General features: G+C 31.8%; 1 protein-coding gene across 1 annotated transcript; it reads right to left on the bottom strand.

Moving 5' to 3' along the window:
• Window positions 1-8,325: 8,325 nt before the first annotated feature.
• LOC139515989 (caspase-7-like) lies at window positions 8,326-17,402 on the bottom strand. The gene is made up of 7 exons (XM_071305789.1): window positions 17,353-17,402; window positions 16,131-17,191; window positions 14,286-14,334; window positions 12,608-12,897; window positions 10,709-10,932; window positions 10,234-10,480; window positions 8,326-8,645 (listed from the first exon to the last, which is right to left on the bottom strand). The coding sequence occupies exons 2-7, from the start codon at window positions 16,162-16,164 to the stop codon at window positions 8,392-8,394; spliced, it is 1,098 nt and encodes a 365-aa protein (XP_071161890.1). The 5' UTR covers window positions 16,165-17,191; window positions 17,353-17,402; the 3' UTR covers window positions 8,326-8,391.
• Between the last annotated feature and the right edge of the window lie 4,013 nt (window positions 17,403-21,415).

The raw sequence follows: 21,415 nt of genomic DNA, 5'->3' as shown, positions 1-21,415 counted from the left end.
CTGATGAGTCAAAATTTGATGAGTCGAAATTTCGGTTGAGTCGAACTAAATTTACGGTCCCAAGGTTAACAAAAGCATTCAAAAATCATTTTTTATCTCGAACTAATACACATATGTCAAAACATGACCTCCGGGATTTAAATGGATTGAAGAGTTAATCTGACAATACACGTGTAATTTAATTTCCGGTCACTGACCACTGTATTGATTTATGACATGCTATTTCCATGAGTGTTTTCCTAAGATTATCTTTTGTAGAATTTTTATAAATAATTAGTGATAAATTGTTAATGTTCATGAAAAAGTATTTTAATTGTTTACAAAACAATTAATTTGTGATTTACACTAATGAGCTTGGGTGTGTATAAAGTGAGGCTTATGGCTTCCGTTGATGATCACCTAAAAACTACTCAAACGGCGTCTTTAATCTTATATAAACAATTTTGTCAGCTATTAGCAACCTGAATTACGAAACTGTCGATTGGAAATTACTCTCTTGGAAAAGCCATAGGATGTTTTTTTTTAATTGAAACAATTGAATAAGTAAAAATAACAGTCATTATAATAATAAAAGACTGTGACATACAAATACATCGATCTGATACTAGAATATCGATCCCCTTGTCATATTCACCCGGATTTATTTTAGCTTTACCAAGCTAGGCAAGAGTTGTGTCCCTTAGATTGTCGAACTTCCGGTGTTCGTTTGAGTCGAACTACGTGTATCTCGAAATATTTCTCTGGTCCGGCTGACTTCGACATAACGAGAGTCGACTGTAATTGTAATTTTACTGTAAACAAAGTGTATGGTCTGATGTTTGATGGGAAGAAATACTTTTATAAGGGGTTGTGTTTCAATTGTTGATTAATGCAATATATCTTTTTGTTATTATTTGTGTAATAAAATACAACCTTTTGGTTTATTCTAGTTCATGAATGTGTTTTAACATGTAAGGGTAAATGATGTTAACAGTAGTAAAAATGCAGAAAAGCAATGACGTTGTGAAAAATTACTGGTACAATGTATAAATCAATCATACATATTTTAAATAGTCTATATATACTTAATTTGCAATATGAAACATTAATACATGTATATGTATATAATTCTTGTTGACTCATATACTGATGTTTTTTTCTTCATTATTTTCATTTATAAGTAATTGATAAAATTATGGGCAATATGAAGATTACATTGTACTTTCAGTAAAAGATATGCTGAACTAAGATTATTTTTTTAGGTAAAGATTGCATGAAATGCAATCAAAACCTTATGGGACTGACTTAATATCTAAATGTTCCAAGGCTTATCACTACCTTTTTTGATACACAAAATATAGTGCATTGATCATAACATTCTATACATCTTATCCATGAACATTTCCAGAAATTTATCAATGTAATATATGCTCAGTTATTCAAAGCACAAAATGATGTTACACCTGTCAAGAAAATTACAAAACTTTTGCAAGGTGCAGGAATCTAATATCTGTTCTAAACATAGAATGATGTCATTGATAAAATCATCTTAAAAAATTTGGAGTTGTCTAGTATTACTGTTAAATCAACAACAACCAATGCAATGTTAAATTTTACTTCACACTGATAAATTGAAGCAATCTTTACCGTCTAGTGGCTACAAGCACTTTAAATTAATCTTTTTTTTTCGCAAAAGCTTTAAATGACTTTGAAAACATGGAAATCCGTAGCATGGTCAATGAATTAACTATTTACAAAATCTTATTACATTTGTACTATCTTTCTATGGTAAGCAGAGGAGGAATTTTGTCTGTTGAACAATATTTAAAAACACCATTTACTGTCATTTTTTTTAATAAGAACAAAAGACTAATGAGTTAATTAGTTGCTATCATTATTTTCTATTATTGGTACATCGAATATTTTGTATTAAGTTATTGTTATTTTCATTTTTATGCTTTCTCAGTATAAACCATTCACATGTTAACCAGTTTGTTGTCTTGCAACTTGTCAGTTAAATTTGAATTTTATCAAAAGATATTGAAAACTTTTTAGGTGTTGAATTCAATATTCTTATAACAAGGTGGCTCACTGTAACCAGCAATTTAGTTACAACAATTTACGATTTTTTTAAAACTTGAATACAATTGATAGTTTATACCACATTCAGAAGAGATTATTTGTTTAATTGCATAATCTTAATTTATGAATACTAGTACATGGTTGTAATGTATTTTGTTAAAATCAAATTTTTATCATTTCTGTTCACAATGTTTTTTGTTTTTTTTTTATTTATGCCTTAAATCAAAGACAATAGGTGTTCACAATTTTTTTTTTGGAACAACAAACTTTTATATTATATTGCAATATAGTCTTTTATAATTTATATCAAATAATTTATATATTATGAGTATATGTTTGTGCATTGTACTGAAAATTGATACATTAGATTTAAAATAAATTGAAATATTTTTTGAAATGTGTCTTTTATGGTCTCCACCTGCCATAATACTACCTCAAATCACCAACATCTCACTTTCTGTTACCATCCTGCCAAGATGTTTTCTGTATACTTGTTATGCCCCAATTAAGGGGCATTATGTTTTTCAGACTGTGCGTTCATTCGTCTGACCATCTGTCTGTCCTGCTTCAGGTTTAATTTTTTTATCAAGATAGTTTTTGATGAAGTTGAAGTCTTGGAAGTAAGTACACATGTTCGCTATGGTATGATCTTTCTAATTTAAAGCCAAATTAGAGTTTTGATCCCAATTTCATGGTCCACTGAACAAATAAAATTATAGTGTGAGTGGGACATCCATGTACTATGGACACATTCTTGTTATTACTTCTTTCTGTAGTCACCTCTTTAAATCTGTCATCCATCACCTATGTTTTTTTGCAAAATCAATATTCTGACTCCAACTTTCATGAGGAAAACATACTACAACATGAATGTGTCCTCAGTACACCAATGCCCCACTCGCACTATCATTTTCTATGTTCAGTGGACCATGAAATTTGGGTAAAAACTCTAATTTGGCATTAAAATTAGAAAGAGCATATCATAGGGAACAGGTGTACTAAGTTTGAAGTCGATTGGACTTCAACTTCATCAAAAACTACCTTGACTAAAAACTTTTAACCTGAAGTGGGACAGACGGACGAACGAAAGGACGGACAAACGAACGGATGCACAGACCAGAAAACATAATGCCCTTCTACTATCATAGGTGGGGCATAAAAATATTTTAACATTACACACACAGCATAACTTTCAACAATAAAAACTTGAAGCAACCACAATCAATCAATCAATTACACAAAAACGTTTGGTGATATAATTTGAAATAGGAAGATATTTTTATCACTGTTAATATTAGTTTACCTGACCTGATCTATGTGAAATTTTGACATCTGATGTCTTTCAACTCTTTATCACTAAGACTAGCACGAATTATTCTTGGAATTCTTTAACAAAATACAACTTATTATATAAGACTTATGTTTACCAACTAACATAGCTGCTGTAAAATAAGCATTAAAGGCAGGGGTCTGGTATGTTTATCCCAACATTGATAATTTTCTCTCGAATTTTTATCATTCAAATATGTTTGAGAATATTCTAAGGTGGTTCCCAATCTGTTGACATTTTAGGTCACTTAATATGAACCAGATTTATCGAATGTGACGCTTGAAAAAAAAACAAGATATCTCGGAGGTCTTTTCATTTTCCTTAGAGTCGGAGTTCCTTCAGACACTTGTCAAAAACGAGAAAATCAAAAGAGCCCGGTCATTTGATTTACATACAGATACATATATATTGATGTTCCTTCCATTAAAACTTTTATGATTGGTTTCTATTAATATATCCCCCAAACCTAGAAATTAAAGAAACAACAGACACGGCTACCTCCGCCTCATTTTAAGACATACCTCTAATTTGACATACACAGTCATCTGAGTACCAGAATCTATGACAGAAGAGGCGATTTTAATTTTGAAATTATCAATTTCCCCCACTTTAGTAGCAATATGTAATAACTTCACCTGCATATGGGATATACATTTCCCAATTTATTCGGTATTCAAGAGCGTGCAGCTCCTACTCAAGACTTTGTAAAACGTCACCAGTGTCTGAACAGAAAGTTGATGAACAAACGGTATGTCAAAGAATGTCTCGTCCTTTTTCTAAAAAAAAAGTTCATAGGAAGATCCCAAGACCTTGCTGATAAATATTCCGTATCAACTTCACAAATAATAAATACAAGATGGCCTGAAGTAAAGATCCTGGATACTGACATTGTAACATAATGTTTATCATCTTAAAAACGGGATATAGTATTCTTTTATTTGTCTTTTTCAATATTACTTTTACTGTTTAGTGTTTCTTTTGTGATAACCATTTGACTTAGCTCGATACTTGTTCATCCCTATGGCAAGCCGTTGTGGAATTAATTCTATATTAAAAAATCATTTTTTAATATTAATAAATCGAATTTTTAATATTAAATAATACGCTGATTTTTTAATATTAATAAATGAATATTTAATATTAAAAAAGTGACATCTCGTCATTATGGTATTGTATTGTGGTAATTATTTTTTTTTTCTTTCATTTTTGCTTGATATGTGCTTTGTCTATATGCCCTTTTGTTTTTCTTTGTTACATATTTGTTTGTTTGTATAGTGATTAAGATTACAACACAATGCTGACAGTTGTACCCGGCTTATTTTGACATTTTTATACGACCGCAAAACAATATTGCGGTCGTATCACAGGCACTTGTCTCAGAAATTTTTTTTCCTATATACCTTAATATGTTATATTAATATATATAGGACATTTTTTTCTGAGACAAGTGCCTGTGGGTCGTATATTGGTATCACGTCGTCGTCCGAAGACACTTAGTTTCCGGACAACAAGTTTAGTTAAAGTGAAAGGATCTCTATGAAATTTAAACACAAGATTTGAAACCACAACAGGAAGGTTGGGCCTAAAAAGCGGTCCAAATAAGTATTTTCTGGTTTCCAGACAATAACTTGTGTGTAAGTGTATGGATCTTTCTGAAATTTACAAGGTTCCATACCAAAAAAGGAAGTTTGGGATTAATTTTGGGGGTTATGGCACTAACTGTTTAGGAATAAGGGGACGAAAAAGACCAAAAGCAATATTTTTCTAATACTTTGTAGAAATTGCTTATTTCTTGACCAATTTCAATGGGGTTTTATTCTTGAATTTTGATGCTGAATCGAAACATGTATGTTTAGATTTTTGATTATGGGCGCAGTTTTCAAGTTAGTCATAATCGGGGTCTAAAATTAATCTTGGTTTGATTTCAACAAAAAATGAATTATTGGGTTTTTTGATATGCTGAATCTACAATGTCACTGTTTATTAAGTTTTTGGATTTTGGGCCCCGTTTTTAAACTGGTGTACATTGAGGTCCAAAGGGTCCAAAATTAAACTTTGTTTGATTTCATCAAAAATTGAATTGTTTATTTTTTTATTTGCCGAATCTAGAAGAGGGACGAAAGATATCAGAGGGACAGTCAAACTCATAAATCGAAAATAAACTGACAACGTCATGGCTAAAAATGAAAATGACAAACAGACAAACAATTGTACACATGACACAACATAGAAAACTATAAAGAATAAGCAACACGAACCCCACCAAAAACTAGGGGTGATCTCAGGTGCTCCGGAAGGGTTATCAGATCCTGCTCCATATGTGGCACCCGTCGTGTTGCTTATGTGATAACAAATCCGGTAAATAGTCTAATTCGGTAGGTCACATTCACGAAAGGGAAAGGAATTGTAGTTACGACGTAATTAAGGAACATATCCGATATCATTTGTGAAACGGTTATTCGAATTTCCATAACGGTCAACCAACTCGTGATGGCGTCCGTAAAATTTACGAAGGAATGATTTCCCCTTCACCATTTGGAACTCTTCGTTTGATAGCTTCCTTGTGAGCAGCATTCCTCTATCAAGAAAACCATGATAGGAAATGCAAGCATCGGACTATCGTATCAATTGGGAGATATATATCCCGTATGCAGGTGCTGCTGGAATGTTGCTAGAAATAGAAAGTTCACATTTGGAAAGCTGAAATCATCTCTTTTGTCGTAAAGTTTTGTTTTCAACCGACCCTCATTGTCAATTTCTAGATGTAAGTCAAGATATGAGGCCGACTTTACTGTGTATGTAGTATCCTTTATCTCTAGTTCGATGGGATATATGCGTTCAACATAGCCACCAAATTTTGAATTATTTAGTAAAAGAACATCATCTATATAGCTGAAAGTAGAGTTAAAGGATATTGCTAACTTTTTATCTTTCTTCCTAACCGTATCTTTAGATTATTAATTTTTGGTCCAGTTTTCAAATTGTTCTACATAAGGTCCAAATGGTCCAATATAAAACTTAGTTTGATTTTAAAACATGAATTCTTGGGGTTCTTTGATATGCTAAACATGTATTTACGTTTTTGATTTTAGGCCCAGTTTTCTAGTTGGTCGAAATCGGGGTCCAAAATTAAACTTTGTTTCAACAAATTTTTTGATTTTGAAAATATGGGGTTCTTTCATATGCTGAATCTAACCACGTGTTTAGATTTGGGATATTGGACATAATAGGTAAATGTCCAATTTAGATTTTTTAAGTTCTTAGATGACATTCATTCTGTGTCAGAAACCTATGCTGTGTCAAATATTTAATCACAATCCAAATTCAGAGCTGCACCAAGCTTGAATATTGTGTCCATACTTGCCCCCAACTTTTCATGGTTCGACCTTTGCGATCGTATCAAGCTGCGGCCTGCAGAGCATTTTTATTATATATAATATTCGTGTGTTTTGTTCACACATCGTTTTAAATATAATGGAATAATAGCAAGAGGTTGAACTAGCTATTAAACCGGTGTAATTCACCCTTTTTTACATAAGAAAAAATGCCTGTACCAACTGCCAAGTCAGGCATATGACAGTTGTTATTCATTTGTTTAATTTATTTGATCTTTTGATTTTGCCATATGATAAGAGGGACTTTCCGTTTTAAATTTTCCTCGGATTTCCGTATTTTTGTGATTTTACTTTTTTCTATGTATTGGCGTTTGTTTTTGATGCACTTAAAGTGATTTTGGGTCGATGCCTCTGCTGGTGGACGTTTCGTCCCCGAGGGTATCACCAGCCCAGTAGTCAGCACTTCGGTGTTGACATGAATATCAACTATATGGTCATTTTTATAAATTTCCTGTTTACAAAACTTTGAATTTTTCGAAAAAACTAAGGATTTTCTTACCCCAGGCATAGATTACCTTAGCCGTATTTGGCACAACTTTTTGGAATTTTGGATCCTCAATGCTCTTCAACTTTGTATTTGTTTGGTTTATAAATATTTGATATGCGCGTCACTGATGAGTCTTATGTAGACGAAACGCGCGTCTGGCGTACTAAATTATAATCCTGGTACCTTTGATAACTATTTACCCCACTGGGTCGATGCCTCTGCTGGTGGACGTTTCGTCCCCGAGGGTATCACCAGCCCAGTAGTCAGCACTTCGGTGTTGACATGAATATCAATTATGTGGTCATTTTTATAAATTTCCTGTTTACAAAACTTTGATTTTTTCGAAAAACTAAGGATTTTCTTATCCCAGGCATAGATTACCTTAGCCGTATTTGGCACAACTTTTTGGAATTTTGGATCCTCAATGCTCTTCAACTTTGTATTTGTTTGGTTTATAAATATTTTGATATGCGCGTCACTGATGAGTCTTATGTAGACGAAACGCGCGTCTGGCGTATTAAATTATAATCCTGTTACCTTTGATAACTATTTGTTCTGTTGTTTTCCTCTTACAGATTATGTGTTTACTTGGGTTTTAGTTTGTATCCCGGATTTGTTTTTTTCTCAATCAATCGATGATTTTTTTAACAGCGGTATACTACTGTTGCCTTTATTTAACAAAATTTGAATTGTTCGATATTCTCAGGAATTTTTTTATCGCAGTAATAGATTATCTTAGCTTTCAACTTAATTGGCATTATCATTATCATTTAATCTTTGTTGCTTGAGTTGGGTTTTTTTTTTGACAAAACGCGTGTCTGTCGTACCAAATTACAGGCTTGGTATCTTTGATGAGTCTGTTTTCTATATTTCGATGGTGAAGCTTAAAGATATTTCTATTATTCATTGATAAACTCATGTAACGGAGGTTAAGTTCTCAAGATTAACATAATGCTAGTGTTGGGTAACAATGTCATAAGACCTTTTAGCTTTAAGGTCTTACAAATCGTCCACTGACAAAAAAGAATACATTTCCAGAATAGAAAATGGTCTGCACTTGTGAGATTTAATTTCTGTTTACACCCCCCCCCCCCCCCCAAATAAAAACAGTTCAAGTTTCACTTTTCCATCATAGATTTTGGTCGTAAATATAAATCTTTGGTTAACATATGATATATGACTGCTGCAGATTTGGTTTCATTGTACATCTTATTTCTATGCGATGTTTCTAAATCTGTAGCCATTTTACCACAGACTCTTGATAAAATCTGAAGGAAATTTTCGAAGTTGGTATCCAATAACTCCTCAAACACAGTAAACAAACAGTACATAAGCCATCCTCCTTTACCCTTATCAGACCAACCAAGTTTCCCTGTAAAAAAATGAAGCATCATTAACTTGTTTCAGCAAAGACATATAAAACAAAGTGTACTATATGACTCCGGTGTCTGAATATTTTTTAATCAAACAAAAATGATCCTACGAAGATAAAACTAAAGATGATCATAGATCTAAAATATTTTCGGTTTATTTTGCTAAATGATTTAACCAGTGCTTTTACAATTATCTTTTATTGAAATTTGTTGTTGATGTGAAGGTTGATTTCCTATCATGATTTTCTTGATACGTAGGGTTGCTGCTCACAAGGAAGCTATTAAACCAAGAGTTCCAAATGGTGAAGTTGAAATCATCCATTCCTAAATTTTACGGACGCCATCACGAGATGGTTGACTGTTATGGAATAACCGCTTCACAAATGATATCGTATATGTTCCTTACGTCGTAACTAAAATCCCCTTCCCTTTAATGAACGTGACCTACCGAATTAGACTATTTACCGGATTTGTTATAACATAAGCAACATGACGGGTGCCACATGTGGAACAGGATCTGCTTACCCTTCCGGAGCACTTGAGATCACCCCTAGTTTTTGGTGGGGTTCGTGTTGCTTATTCTTTACTTTTCTGTTTTGTGTCATGTGTCTGTTTGTCTTCTTTCAGTTTTAGCCAGGCGTTGTCATTTTATTTTCGATTTACAGTTTGACTGTCCCTCTGGTATCTTTCGTCCCTCTTTTATTTCCTACTCGCTACAATGATTTGATGTAGTATAAAAGAAGTATAATCTTTTTTAAATTTCCCCCCTGCTAAATATGATTATAATATACTAAAATCGTAAATAGTGTGTAACTAGGACTTATAATTAGTTATCAAAGGTACCAGGATTATAATTTAGTACGCCAGACGCGCGTTTCGTCTTCATAAGACTCATCAGTGACGCTCATTTCAAAATATTTATAAAGCCAAACAAGTTCAAAGTTGAAGAGCATTGAGGATCAGGCAAATATAAGCAACGTGCCACAGTAACGTACAATTTGAGTGAGATGTTTAGAGCTATAAAACAAGGTTCAATCCACCATTTTCTACATTTGAAAATGCCTGTACCAAGTCAGGAATATGACAGTTGTTGTCCATTCGTTTGATGTGTTTTGTCATTTAATTTTGCCATGTGATTAGGGACTTTCCGATTGAATTTTCCCAGGAGTTCAGTATTTTTGTGATTTTACTTTTTGATACATAATTTTGAATCGTGTCAGACGATGAATGGGTAAGCCTGGGATTTTTTTTAGAATACATTGAACCTGTTATATTGTTTACATGCATAATCAGAATTTAAAAAAAAAATCCATAGAAACTTGACATATCTGTTAACAATCATGTTACAGTTTTCTCCGAAATGCATGTTGCAAGACAACTGTACACAAAAAAAAAAAAAAAAATTAAGTATCGTTTTGTTGTTATGTAATGTCCAATTGTAGACCGTTCTATTCTAATCAAGACATTTTTGGACGATCTTCGAACGAAGTACATTCGCCAAAATTTGGAGTTGCTGCTCTATAAGTGTTGTTTTTTGAGATAATGTTTTTTTTCAATAACACTTGTCAGCACTGGAATACAAATTACCTGATGAACTTGAAAACATAACTAAATAATCCTCGTAGCATGGGATAAGACAGAAATCTACAGGTTCAATTGGTTTACAGTTAGACAGATTGTTTTCCTCCTCTTCATGTCGGCCATGCGTATCAGCCAATGTTTCTTTTGTTTTTTCAGGAACTTTATCAATATCAACTTGATCTTGTACTAAGTCAATTGTATATCCTTCATCTACTTCACTTTTAGGAGCGATGTCGAAAATACTTCTACAAGCCTTCAAGAATAAACAATACAATGTCTTACAGTGACTTGAAATCAAAATAATGACATTTTCTATTGTTTCGTTACTATAATCAAACAAATTTCAGGAGAAACACTTTTTACAGAGGAAAATAAGTGCGGTTGAATAAAATGCACAATTAAAATAGTAACAAAAATAGTAAAAGAAATACTTGTCTCGTAACCAGTATTTTATATTTGTGAAATTAAATATTTTCCATACCTGAATGAAAAATATTCTAGGTTTTCCTTGCAGATTTGGACAATTCTCGTCGTTAAACAATTGAAGAATTGTATCAGTAGGAATTATATTGTCTTCTGTATAGAGTACATGATGTCTTGGCTGTGGTGAGGTTTCGCTACTTGAAGCAATGGGTATTTCTGCCCCATGAGAACTTATCACACATGCCAAGCAGTCGCAATTATTTTCTATCTCACGATTTATTGCTAAAAGTAAAGAACAAAATTCGAAAGTAAAGGAGATTTAAAATCCAGCAAAACAGAGTTTTCTATTCTTTACTCTGAAACTGTATTGATTGTACGCTTTATAGTAAATTGAATAAAAGACAAAGTGGATCGATAGCTGTTCGTTTGTAACACATTTTCGTCCTTTTTTTTGCTGTATCAGCAATTTCTTTGTGTTCTGTGGCTGAATTTGAAAAAAAACTTGGATTATTTTTACAAATGAAAAAAGTTTTTTTTATATTGGATTCACGAACTCCAGTCATTTTCGTCGTTTCTCTGTTTTTCTTTTGCATATGGTATTTTCTTTGTTTCGTCGACTTATGCGTTTTTATTGTCGTTTTGGTTTGTTAAAGCACATTTTCACACTATTTAGAACTACTTAATAGCGATATCAATCTCCTATGTTTTGTTTGCTATAATTTGATGTTAGATGTTTCCAATTGTAAATGTCGATTTTTGTATATCTACAAAAGGGTTTTTATAACTCATCATAAACAATCTGATTAATATTTTGGTCCATACTAACTCGCGTGTTAGTATATATAAATAAACAAGCCTAAATTGAAAACTACGTTCAAACCTATGATTGCGCTGGATAAAAACCGCAGTTGTTATACGTGTGCATGTAAAACAAATTTCGTTGTAGAAGGTTCTAAATACAGCACAAACAACATTTTCCAAAAGACAAAAAAAGTGAAAAAGTATATTTAAAGAAAACGCATTTGACTAACAGGTCGAACAACTGATGTTATATATATATATATATATATGTATGAGTATTACGAAATCAGAGAACTATAATTTGAATAGATATTCATCCTAAAACACCCATTAGATTTCCATAAAACGTCCAAGGAATCTTTCTGACACCATATATCTTTCAATGTCATTTTTATTTGAAATCATTGTGAGGTTTTACATAGCACAGCGTGGACTATCTTTTCTAAATACTAAGGATTTTATTATCCAAGGCATATATAACCTTAGCCGTATTTGGCACCACTTTTTAGAATTTTGGGTCACCAATGATCTTCAACTTTGTACTTGTTTGGCTTTCTTTACTGTTTTGATCTGATCGTCACTGGTGGGTCTTATGTAGGCGAAACGCACGTATGGTGTATTAAATTACAAGCCTGGTACCTTTGATAACTATTAGCATGTCGAAATGTCCTAATGTAATGTTTATTTGTGTATTTCTTTGTCATGAATGTTCTTGCATTTATGCATACTGTAGTCCTGTCATGTAATAATGTCATTTTAATGTTATATTTAACATTGCCATAAAAGCACGAGGTTTGGCTAGCCGCAAAACCAGGTTCAACCCACCACTTTTTTTTTAAACATGTCCTGTACCAAGTCAGGAAAATGGCCATTGTTATATTATAGTTTGTTTCTGTGTGTGTAACATTTCAGTGTTGTGTTTCTGTTGTGTCGTAGTTTTCCTCTTATATTTGATGTGTTTCCCTCAGTTTTAGTTTGTAACCCGGATTTCTTTCTTTCTCAATCGATTTATGAATTTCGAACAGCGGTATACTACTGTTGCCTTTATTTATATCTTTCCAAACGAGGAGAGTCTGGGACATGAATCTGTGAGTTGTACTAAAAAAGAATCTAGTGAGTTATTGATAACATGACCATCCGCATTAGTTATACAAACCTTGTAAATCTTCCCACAGATCACCGCTTTTTCTATTTTCTAATACTATGACTTCGAAGTCCAGCAATTCAAATAGTTTTTTCATCTTTGTTTTATCTTCATCAGCAAACGGACGCTCTGGTTGTTCAGAAATTTTAAAGGAATTGATGATCAAGATGGCAACTCTTCTATTTGAATGTTCAAACTTAAAGTCATATATGTGGCTGCATACATTATTTTTTTCATGTCGCTTTTCCTTGTTCTTTGTTTTGTTAGTTTGGGATGGCATCTGTCCAGTTTTCAGCTTAAACCTATATTAATTGTACATTTAATTAAATACAAAATATAAATGAACACGATACGGGGTGTAGACTATAATTAAACAGCAAACTAACGACATAAGTAACCAATAGACATCTGGAGGTCAATATACATTTCTCAACAGTAGTCGACAGTCTACAATATCTAAAACTCCAAATCGCTCCGAGAATAAAATGGCAGAAGACATGCATTGGTGAAGTTATTGATGATATCTGATATCGGCATATTAATATATGGCGATGTAAAATACTTGTATATATTACTAGTATAAGAAGTATCACTAATTATATTAGTAGGAGCAAACTAAAATAATTTTAAAGATAAGAACAGATGATACTACGGAAGATATCCCTGAAATATTATAACACTGAGAAAACAAAGGGATTTAACAATTTATGGAACAAGGAAATCTAAATCAAAGATATGCTACATTTAAAGGGGAAATAGAACATTCACTTTGAAATATAGAAAATTTAGAAACAGAAAAACCATGCAGTTTCTCAGAAATAAAATGAAAGTTATAACAGGACTTAAATTAGGGAAAGTTTCTGGCCCAGATAGAATAATTAATGAAGTTATAAAATATTCCAACCCGTTTATGATTTAATATTTTGTAAAAAAAAATGTATAATCTTATCCTGTAATATGAAGGATAAAACATTGTTGGTCCCGTTACATAAAACTGGGGGATAAAAAGAATATCAATAATAACTGAGGAGTCTCTTTGATTAATTATCTTACAAAAATATTTAATACAACTGTAAATGCCAGGCTTCCTAAATTATAGATGAAGAATGAAGAAGTAACAATCAATTTGGTTTTAGAGAGCACCACAGAATTGCCAGCAGCATTTTATTTTCAAATCTCTTAGAAAAAACAAAAAGAAATTTTATGCTTGTTTTGTAGATTTAATAAAAGCATTTGACTCTGTATAGAGAGACGCTTTGGATAATTTACCAGTAGCAGGCCGTAAAGTGACTAGTTTCTTCTATATCTGCTTTTGTCTCATTGGCATAAAAGAGGGGTGAAAGATACCAGAGGGACAGTCAGACTCATAGATCGAAAACAAACTAACAATGCCATGGCTAAATAAGAAAAAAACAAACAGACAAATAATAGAACACAAGACATTACATAGAAAACTAAAGACTAAGCAACACTAACCCCATCAAAAACTCTCAGGTGTTCCAGAAGGGTAAGCAGATCCTGCGCCAAACGTGGCACCCGTTGTGTTGCTCATATCATTACATACCCGGTAAATAGCCTATTTTGCATATACAGGTACTAACTTGATGTTTTACAGCGCTGTTGCTTAGAACCAATTTGGAAGTTGTATTAGCTTTGAAATAACAGTAACCTATTGTAAATAAGTATATACCAATCTATCAGTCCCCTCATCCTCTTCTTCACACCATCAGGGGTAGATTCTGGAAAAAACAATATATCATGAACAACGTGCAAACATAAGTATAACAAAAGTCTTGTGGTTGCATGACATGCTTACAGTAGAAAGTGTTCGTGTGTTTCTGTTCACATGCAGTCCTTGTGTACCAAAAGACAGAATTTTGATATAGTAAAGTAAGTGTTGTTTGTGTTAGGTTTTTTTTTTTAACTATAACCCGAATTTATAATGGTCACTATATATATTAATAAATGCAAGTTAAGATATTGTTAATAAATAAACTCATCATAGATACCAGGATTAAAATTTTATACATACGCCAGACGCGCGTTTCGTCTACAAAAGACTCATCAGTGACGCTCGAATCAAAAAATGTTTAAAGGCCAAATAAAGTACGAAGTTGAAGAGCATTGAACACCATCTTTCAGGCACAGGTATACTTTAAGATAATGATTTGAGGAAGAAAATATGTTACTGATTATATTGTCCTTAGGTAACAATTCTATCTCTTGAAATATTCTGTCATAAAATCAAGCATGATAAGAATACTGGTCTTTGGAATAAAAAAGACTGATTGACAGCAAAAATATATTTTTTTTAATCACATTATCTTAAATAAGTCTTTGGTGTAAAGCATGAAACAAAATGTTACTCCATAATGGAACTATTGTATTACACCAAGGACTGTTTCCAACTTTTTGTTATTTTTTAAAAGCATACCTCTTACTCCTCTATGATACTAACACTGCATTTTGAATAATTTACATCATAAAGTTTACTACACTTCTCCCGTCACCTCTGAATTAAGTATTATATGAACACATGCTGAAATCTATGGATCCTTAATGCTCTTCAACTTTGTACTTGTTTGATTTTATAAATATTTTGATATAGACGAAACGCGCGTCTAAATTATTATCATGGTACCTTTGATAATTATATGCAAGGGTCAATCAAAATTGTTACAGTATGGATATTTGAGTATTTGTATCGATTTATTAAAAGTAAATATCCAACGATATATACTTCAAAATGATAATGTGATATTTGCTTACTCTAAGAATGTCATTATCACTATTTTCATTATTGGTACATATTGTATGAACTTATAACTGGATAATTAGTCCATTTTGTAACACGTAAAGTCAGTTATATTTTTCAAAACATTTTTTTTTTTAATTTTGGTTCCTATTTTTATAAATATTTACTATATTGATCAAATATAAATGGATCGGATCCAGAATTTTTAAAAGGGTGGGTGTGAGGGGGAGGTTGTAATTTAAAAAAAAACGGATTATAAATATTTGGATGGTTTTATGCTAAAATACATCATATAAATAGTAAAATGGCGATGAAAGAGGGTAGCGCTTAGCTCCCTGGATCAATCTAAAATACGGTTATACAATATAGCGATATTCTATATATAATGATATATATTTTATATCTTACTCTGACAACATGTACTATTGAAAATAGTGGTACACCATGGATGAGAGTGTTGATGATTCGATTTTACTTAATTTCTCCATGATATGGTTCTTGTATCTGTTATAACTCGGTGAAAAGTAAAATCACAAAAATACTGAACTCCAAGGAAAATTCAAACGTAAACGTTTTAAAGTTCCTAGTCAAATGGCAAAATCGGTGAACCACCTTCTTAGTAATAAGAAAATATAAAGAGACACAATTAACGGAGTTTTTTAAAACCCTATCTCAACATTAAATACACACAGTTTTTTTTAATTTACCCGACTATGTTACATTTAAACAAACAATACTATCTCTAATAAACGACAATTTAAATGAAAAACATGATCCTACCATTGATTTGACTTTCAGATTCCGAGATCTCCATTTCTCACCGACTCTTTAGTTTTGTGCCATACAATCTTGTGACCGTCATAATTTAAGTCAAGCGATTTAAAAAAAAAATCAGTTCTCAGAAGAAGCATGATACGCAGATGTAGAGTTTATCAAAGGAATCACTGATATGTGATAAATAAGAAAAGAAATATGTGTACATGTACAAGCTTAAATACAGATGATTATCGCGTTGCAATATTACTAAAAGGCACAAAGGATTTTTATATTGTGTATGATAATGTATATTAGATTGTGACACTATGGTAAACTATTTCCTTATTTCCTTATTTACTATAATCGACGCTGGTGTTGATATATTAGACTTTACATGTGGATACTGCGTCAAAACAATGACAATTGTAAAAGTTTGAATTCTTTACAGAGAAGACAATTTGATTTTTTCTTGAGATATTATACAACTAAAGCTTTTGTTTGAGGTCGTTGCAAGGGCCTGAAAGAGGTTTATTAACTGAGCACTAAAAACCCTATGATTGCGTTGGATAAAAACCGAGTGTGAGTGCCAATGAGACAACTCTCCATCCATATAACAATTTATAAAGTAAACCATTATAGGTCAATGTTCATGCATATCATTTAAGATGTAAATTAAAACGTTAATTTCCATCATCGCAATAGGAAAAGCATGAGATTTTGATTCATAAATACAAGTTCAAAGAACAATAAACAACCCAACCCCATATAACTCTTGAAAAACATAATATAATCATTTTTTTTGCGACCAGAAAGCATAGTGCTACCCCGGGAGTGATATGCCCCTCGGACGGTCACTGCTTTTCCATAAACATATATATTGACATACAAATATTCTGTTTCCAGGTAGTACAATATTTTTTATCAAATATATTAAGGACATGATATATATTTATATCTTGCTCTGACAAAATGAATTAAAAAAAAATTATGTTACACCAGGGACATTCTTTTCTAGAATGAGAGCGTTGATACTCATTTTTCACTGTGTCTTTCTTCTATCTCTTGTTATTGTTTGAATCACCTTCCTAGTAATAAGAAAATACAGAGACATTACAAACAGAGTTTTATTTTTACCCATATCTGACTTTTAAATATACACATTTTGATAAATTGACCAGATTATGTCACATTTAAACAAAAAATATCCATGAAAACGAAAATTTAAACAAGAAAACTGAGATCTTACCATGGATATGACTTTCAAATTCTGTCGTCTCCATTTCTCTTCTACTTTTCAGTTCTATATGCTTGTAAATATCTAGTGGCTATGTCCTCTTTAGTTAGTCATAATTTAAGTCATGCGATTATAAAAAAAAAAGTTCTAGTTCTCAGAATAAAATATGGGAATGTCAATAAAATGAATCAATGATATATTAGTATACGAAAAGAAAAAAAGATGTACACGTGACAGGCCTAAACGCAGCTGGTTTTCCCAAAAGGTATATATATTAATTACCCTAAGATTGATAACCTATACTTTTGGAAAAAAACATGAGAGTGGTGTGTCATCAAATTGATTGTCGTAAATGTTAAAATACTTTATATAGGAGAAAATTGTACCCCTATGTTTGACACTTTTACCTATTTATATGTCTGTTTGTTTTGTTCACACATTGTTGTCAATATAATGGAATTGTATGGTACTGTCATATAAGTGAGAGGTTTAGCTACATATTAAGCTACCGGTTTAATGTACCGTTTTCGACATATGAAAATGCCTGTACCAAGTCAGGAAGATGACAGTTGTTATCAATTCGTTTGATGTGTTTTAGCTTTTGATTTTGCCATTTGAATATGGACCCCATTTTGAATATTCGTCGGAGTTCTGTATTTTTGTTATTCTACTTTTTGCAAATTTTCTCGGTAAAGATACGATATTATTGATTTGTTTTTTTCATTCTTACTTCAAACTGTCTTGATTCTAACGCCATGCATTGATTATGTAGACGAAATGCCCATCTAACGTACACACTTCTAGACACTCATATGTCTAGTAATTTGACGAATTTCACCCCAATTCTTACCATCATGTACCTATATAAGTATATAAGATGTATTACCTTTTCTTTGCATGGAACGTTCGAATATATATATGATTTATTATCAGGTTTGACATAACTTGCATACCTATTTCGTTAACCCAAAAAATCAATGTATTAAGATAACAAAAATTTGCACTCAGATTGCCCTCCACTAACTACGGAAATTAAGTTATTTTTTTAAATCCTTTACATCGATCTTATAATATATTTCCCCGCTTTAAACGTTCGATTTTAGTTAGGGATGTTTTAAAATTCTTTCTTTTTGCTATTGCTGCATGAGAATAAATAAAAATCTAAGTTTACAAGCAAGGAAAATTAAAAAAGAAAATTTTGTTTTTAAGACAAGCAAAATCACTTTAATCACAATTTGAATACCTTCTCAACGAAAGAATTTCAAGCTATTGGTGTTACGTAGCAGAACGCCATGCCTAAACAGAAGGACCAACAGACAAACAATTACTAGTACACAATACCAAACATAGGAACTAAGACTTAGCAAAACGAACACCACCAAAAATGCTGTCTTGTATAGAAACAAAAGGATATGTTTAGTTTTGTGTATATCATTTACTTAAACTTATTTTTCTTTTTTTATATAATATTTCACTTTAAAATTTACTGTTTGCAATGATGCTTACTGTAAGGTCCTCCCTATTTTACATAAATTGTTATACTGTCTTTTTATTTTACCAAGTTGCTGGTCTTGCTTTTTAATGCACCGTTTTCGACATAAAAAAATGCCTGTACCAAGTCGGGAATATGACAGTTGTTATCAATTAGTTTGATGTGTTTTAGCTTTTGATTTTGCCATTTGAATATGGACCCCATTTTGAATATTCGTCGGAGTTCTATATTTTTGTTATTCTACTTTTTGCAAATTTTCTCGGTAAAGATACGAGATTATTGATTTTTTGTTCATTCTTTAAATTTAGTATTTGATTTAGCCTTCAAGCAGTCTTGATTCTTATGCCATGCATTGATTATGTAGACGAAATGCCCATCTAACGTACACACTTCTAGACACTCCTATGTCTGGTATCTTTGATGAATTTCACCCCTGTATTACCTTTTCTTTGCATGGAACGTTCGAACATATGATTTATTATCAGGTTTGACATCACTTGCATACCTATTTCGTTAACCCAAAAATTCAATGTATTAAGATAACAAAAATTTGCACACAGATTGCCCTCCACTAACTATGGAAATTAAGTTATTTTTTTAAATCCTATACGTCGATCTTATAATATATGTCCCCTTTAAACGTTCGATTTTAGTTAGGGATGTTTTAAAATGCTTTCTTTTTGCTATTACTGCATGAGAATAAATAAAAATCCAAGTTTACAAGCAAGGAAAATCAAAAAAGAAAATTTTGTTTTTAAGACAAGCAAAATCACTATAATCACAATTTAATTTGTATACCTTCTCAACGAAAGAATTTCAAGCTATTGGTGTTACGTAGCAGAACGCCATGCCTAAACAAAAGGACCAACAGACAAACAATAGTACACAATACCAAACATAGGAACTAAGACTAAGCAACACGAACACCACCAAAAAAATGCTGTCTTGTATAGAAACAAAAGGATATTTTTTTTTATAATATTTCACTTTAAAATTACTGTAAGGTCCTCCCTATTTAAAATAAATTGTTATACTGCCTTTTTATTTTGCCAAGTTGCTGATCTTGCTTTTTTTTCAAATCAAAACTGTCCAGCCTTTTTTTTATGATTTCACCATGATACAATCACGTCATTTGTCGATCATACTATATTGACTACTGAGTCTACCTATAATTATAAAGTCATAGGAAACATAAATTTAAAAAAAGAAGTTGAATATGTTTTATATGGTACCGTATATACGAGTTATATAACATTATTGTTAAAGACAAATTTAGATTTTACAATTTCAAACGAAGAAGGTAATATCATGATGATTTTAAAAAATGGCATTTATTTGCAAGGTTATACCAAGTGGAGAAGACACATTTAAAATTTTGCAGATATCTGCTGGGGCTTAGTAATCAATATGTCAAAATAGCTCTAGAGCAGAACTAGCCCATTATCCCATATAGATGTCTTTTTTAAAGCAGAATCATTGAAATACTTAGCAAGAATGTCTAGTGATGAAAATAACCCTTTATTTTATGGTGTTTTCTGTTTATCTAAATGGCTTAAAGGATGTACTTAGGTGAGGTTTTGGCGTTTGTGACAAATGTTCGGACTCCTTGGTGTTTTTCCATACAATACAAGGTCAAATATTTTGCCCCATAACACCTAATTATTTTTTCACACATGATTTAATAGCTCATAAAAGGCCATTTACTAAAATTATAGCAGATTGTTAATTTTCTTTCTTTTGATTTGAGACCCAAATAATACCAATGCAAATTAAAGGTAAAAGTCCGAGTCAGTCTTTTCCCGCCATATTTTAAATATCAAATATCTCGAAAAGGAGCTCCATGACCTATCAATATTTTTAGGTTATTTTGATTCTTAACCAATGCTCTTCCGGCTTTAAGTGTCAATTTTAGATTCTTGATTTATTTAATTTCACCTAAGTACATTCTTAAGTTAGCACAAACGGTACATTTTTATAATTCTCAGTCAAATGAAGATTCTACGTTTGTAAAAAGGCTGTTTTCCAACAACATGTGCATAGAGTATTAAAAGTTCAAACAGGGTCAGTAAAGTTAATAAAAACTTATTAAACGATGTATTTTTTTCTACTTTTGTTGCGTTTAGAAAACAACAACAAACGCCGCGACACAACGTTTACAAAATTTTGGTTAGAAAGAAATGCGGCCTAATTAAGTTTATGATATATGCATGCATTGGTTTAAGAATTGGATAATAATTATTTTCACCAGTCACTCGTTTCATATGACTTAAATATCAAAATCGCACTATAATTACACATTACTTTTGGGACTTTTAAACTAACAATAATGATATAGTCCTTGATTACTTGGGAATTCTGAGGTAGAAGTCAATCAAAGCACAGTTTTAAATAATAATTGACCAAAACCGTAAAAAAGATAGGTCTCCAACTAGTACGAATATGCCTCAATAACTTAATCCCAATGCAGATTAAAACACAATTTCAAAGAAATTCCTTTTGACGATTCGAAATATTAAAATTTTCTAAAAAGGTATTTGTTGCCGTTCGCTCTATACTGTCTTGTCTATGACGTAAACTCTGGAT

The sequence above is a fragment of the Mytilus edulis genome, chromosome 3 (genome assembly GCF_963676685.1).
Source record: "Mytilus edulis chromosome 3, xbMytEdul2.2, whole genome shotgun sequence".
Taxonomy (NCBI): Eukaryota; Metazoa; Mollusca; class Bivalvia; order Mytilida; family Mytilidae; genus Mytilus; species Mytilus edulis.
Note: the sequence above shows the minus strand (reverse complement) of the source record. Positions and strands in the feature narration are given on the sequence as shown.

Excerpts from the sequence above, each read along its gene's own strand:
- LOC139515989 (XM_071305789.1), bottom strand. The coding sequence starts at position 16,164 with ATGGAGATCTCGGAATCTGAAAGTCAAATCAATG. Across the intron at positions 12,898-14,285 it reads ATGAGGGGACTGATAGATTG|GTTTAAGCTGAAAACTGGAC; the intron begins GTATATACTTAT and ends CAATTAATATAG. Across the intron at positions 10,481-10,708 it reads CTAGAATATTTTTCATTCAG|GCTTGTAGAAGTATTTTCGA; the intron begins GTATGGAAAATA and ends TTATTCTTGAAG.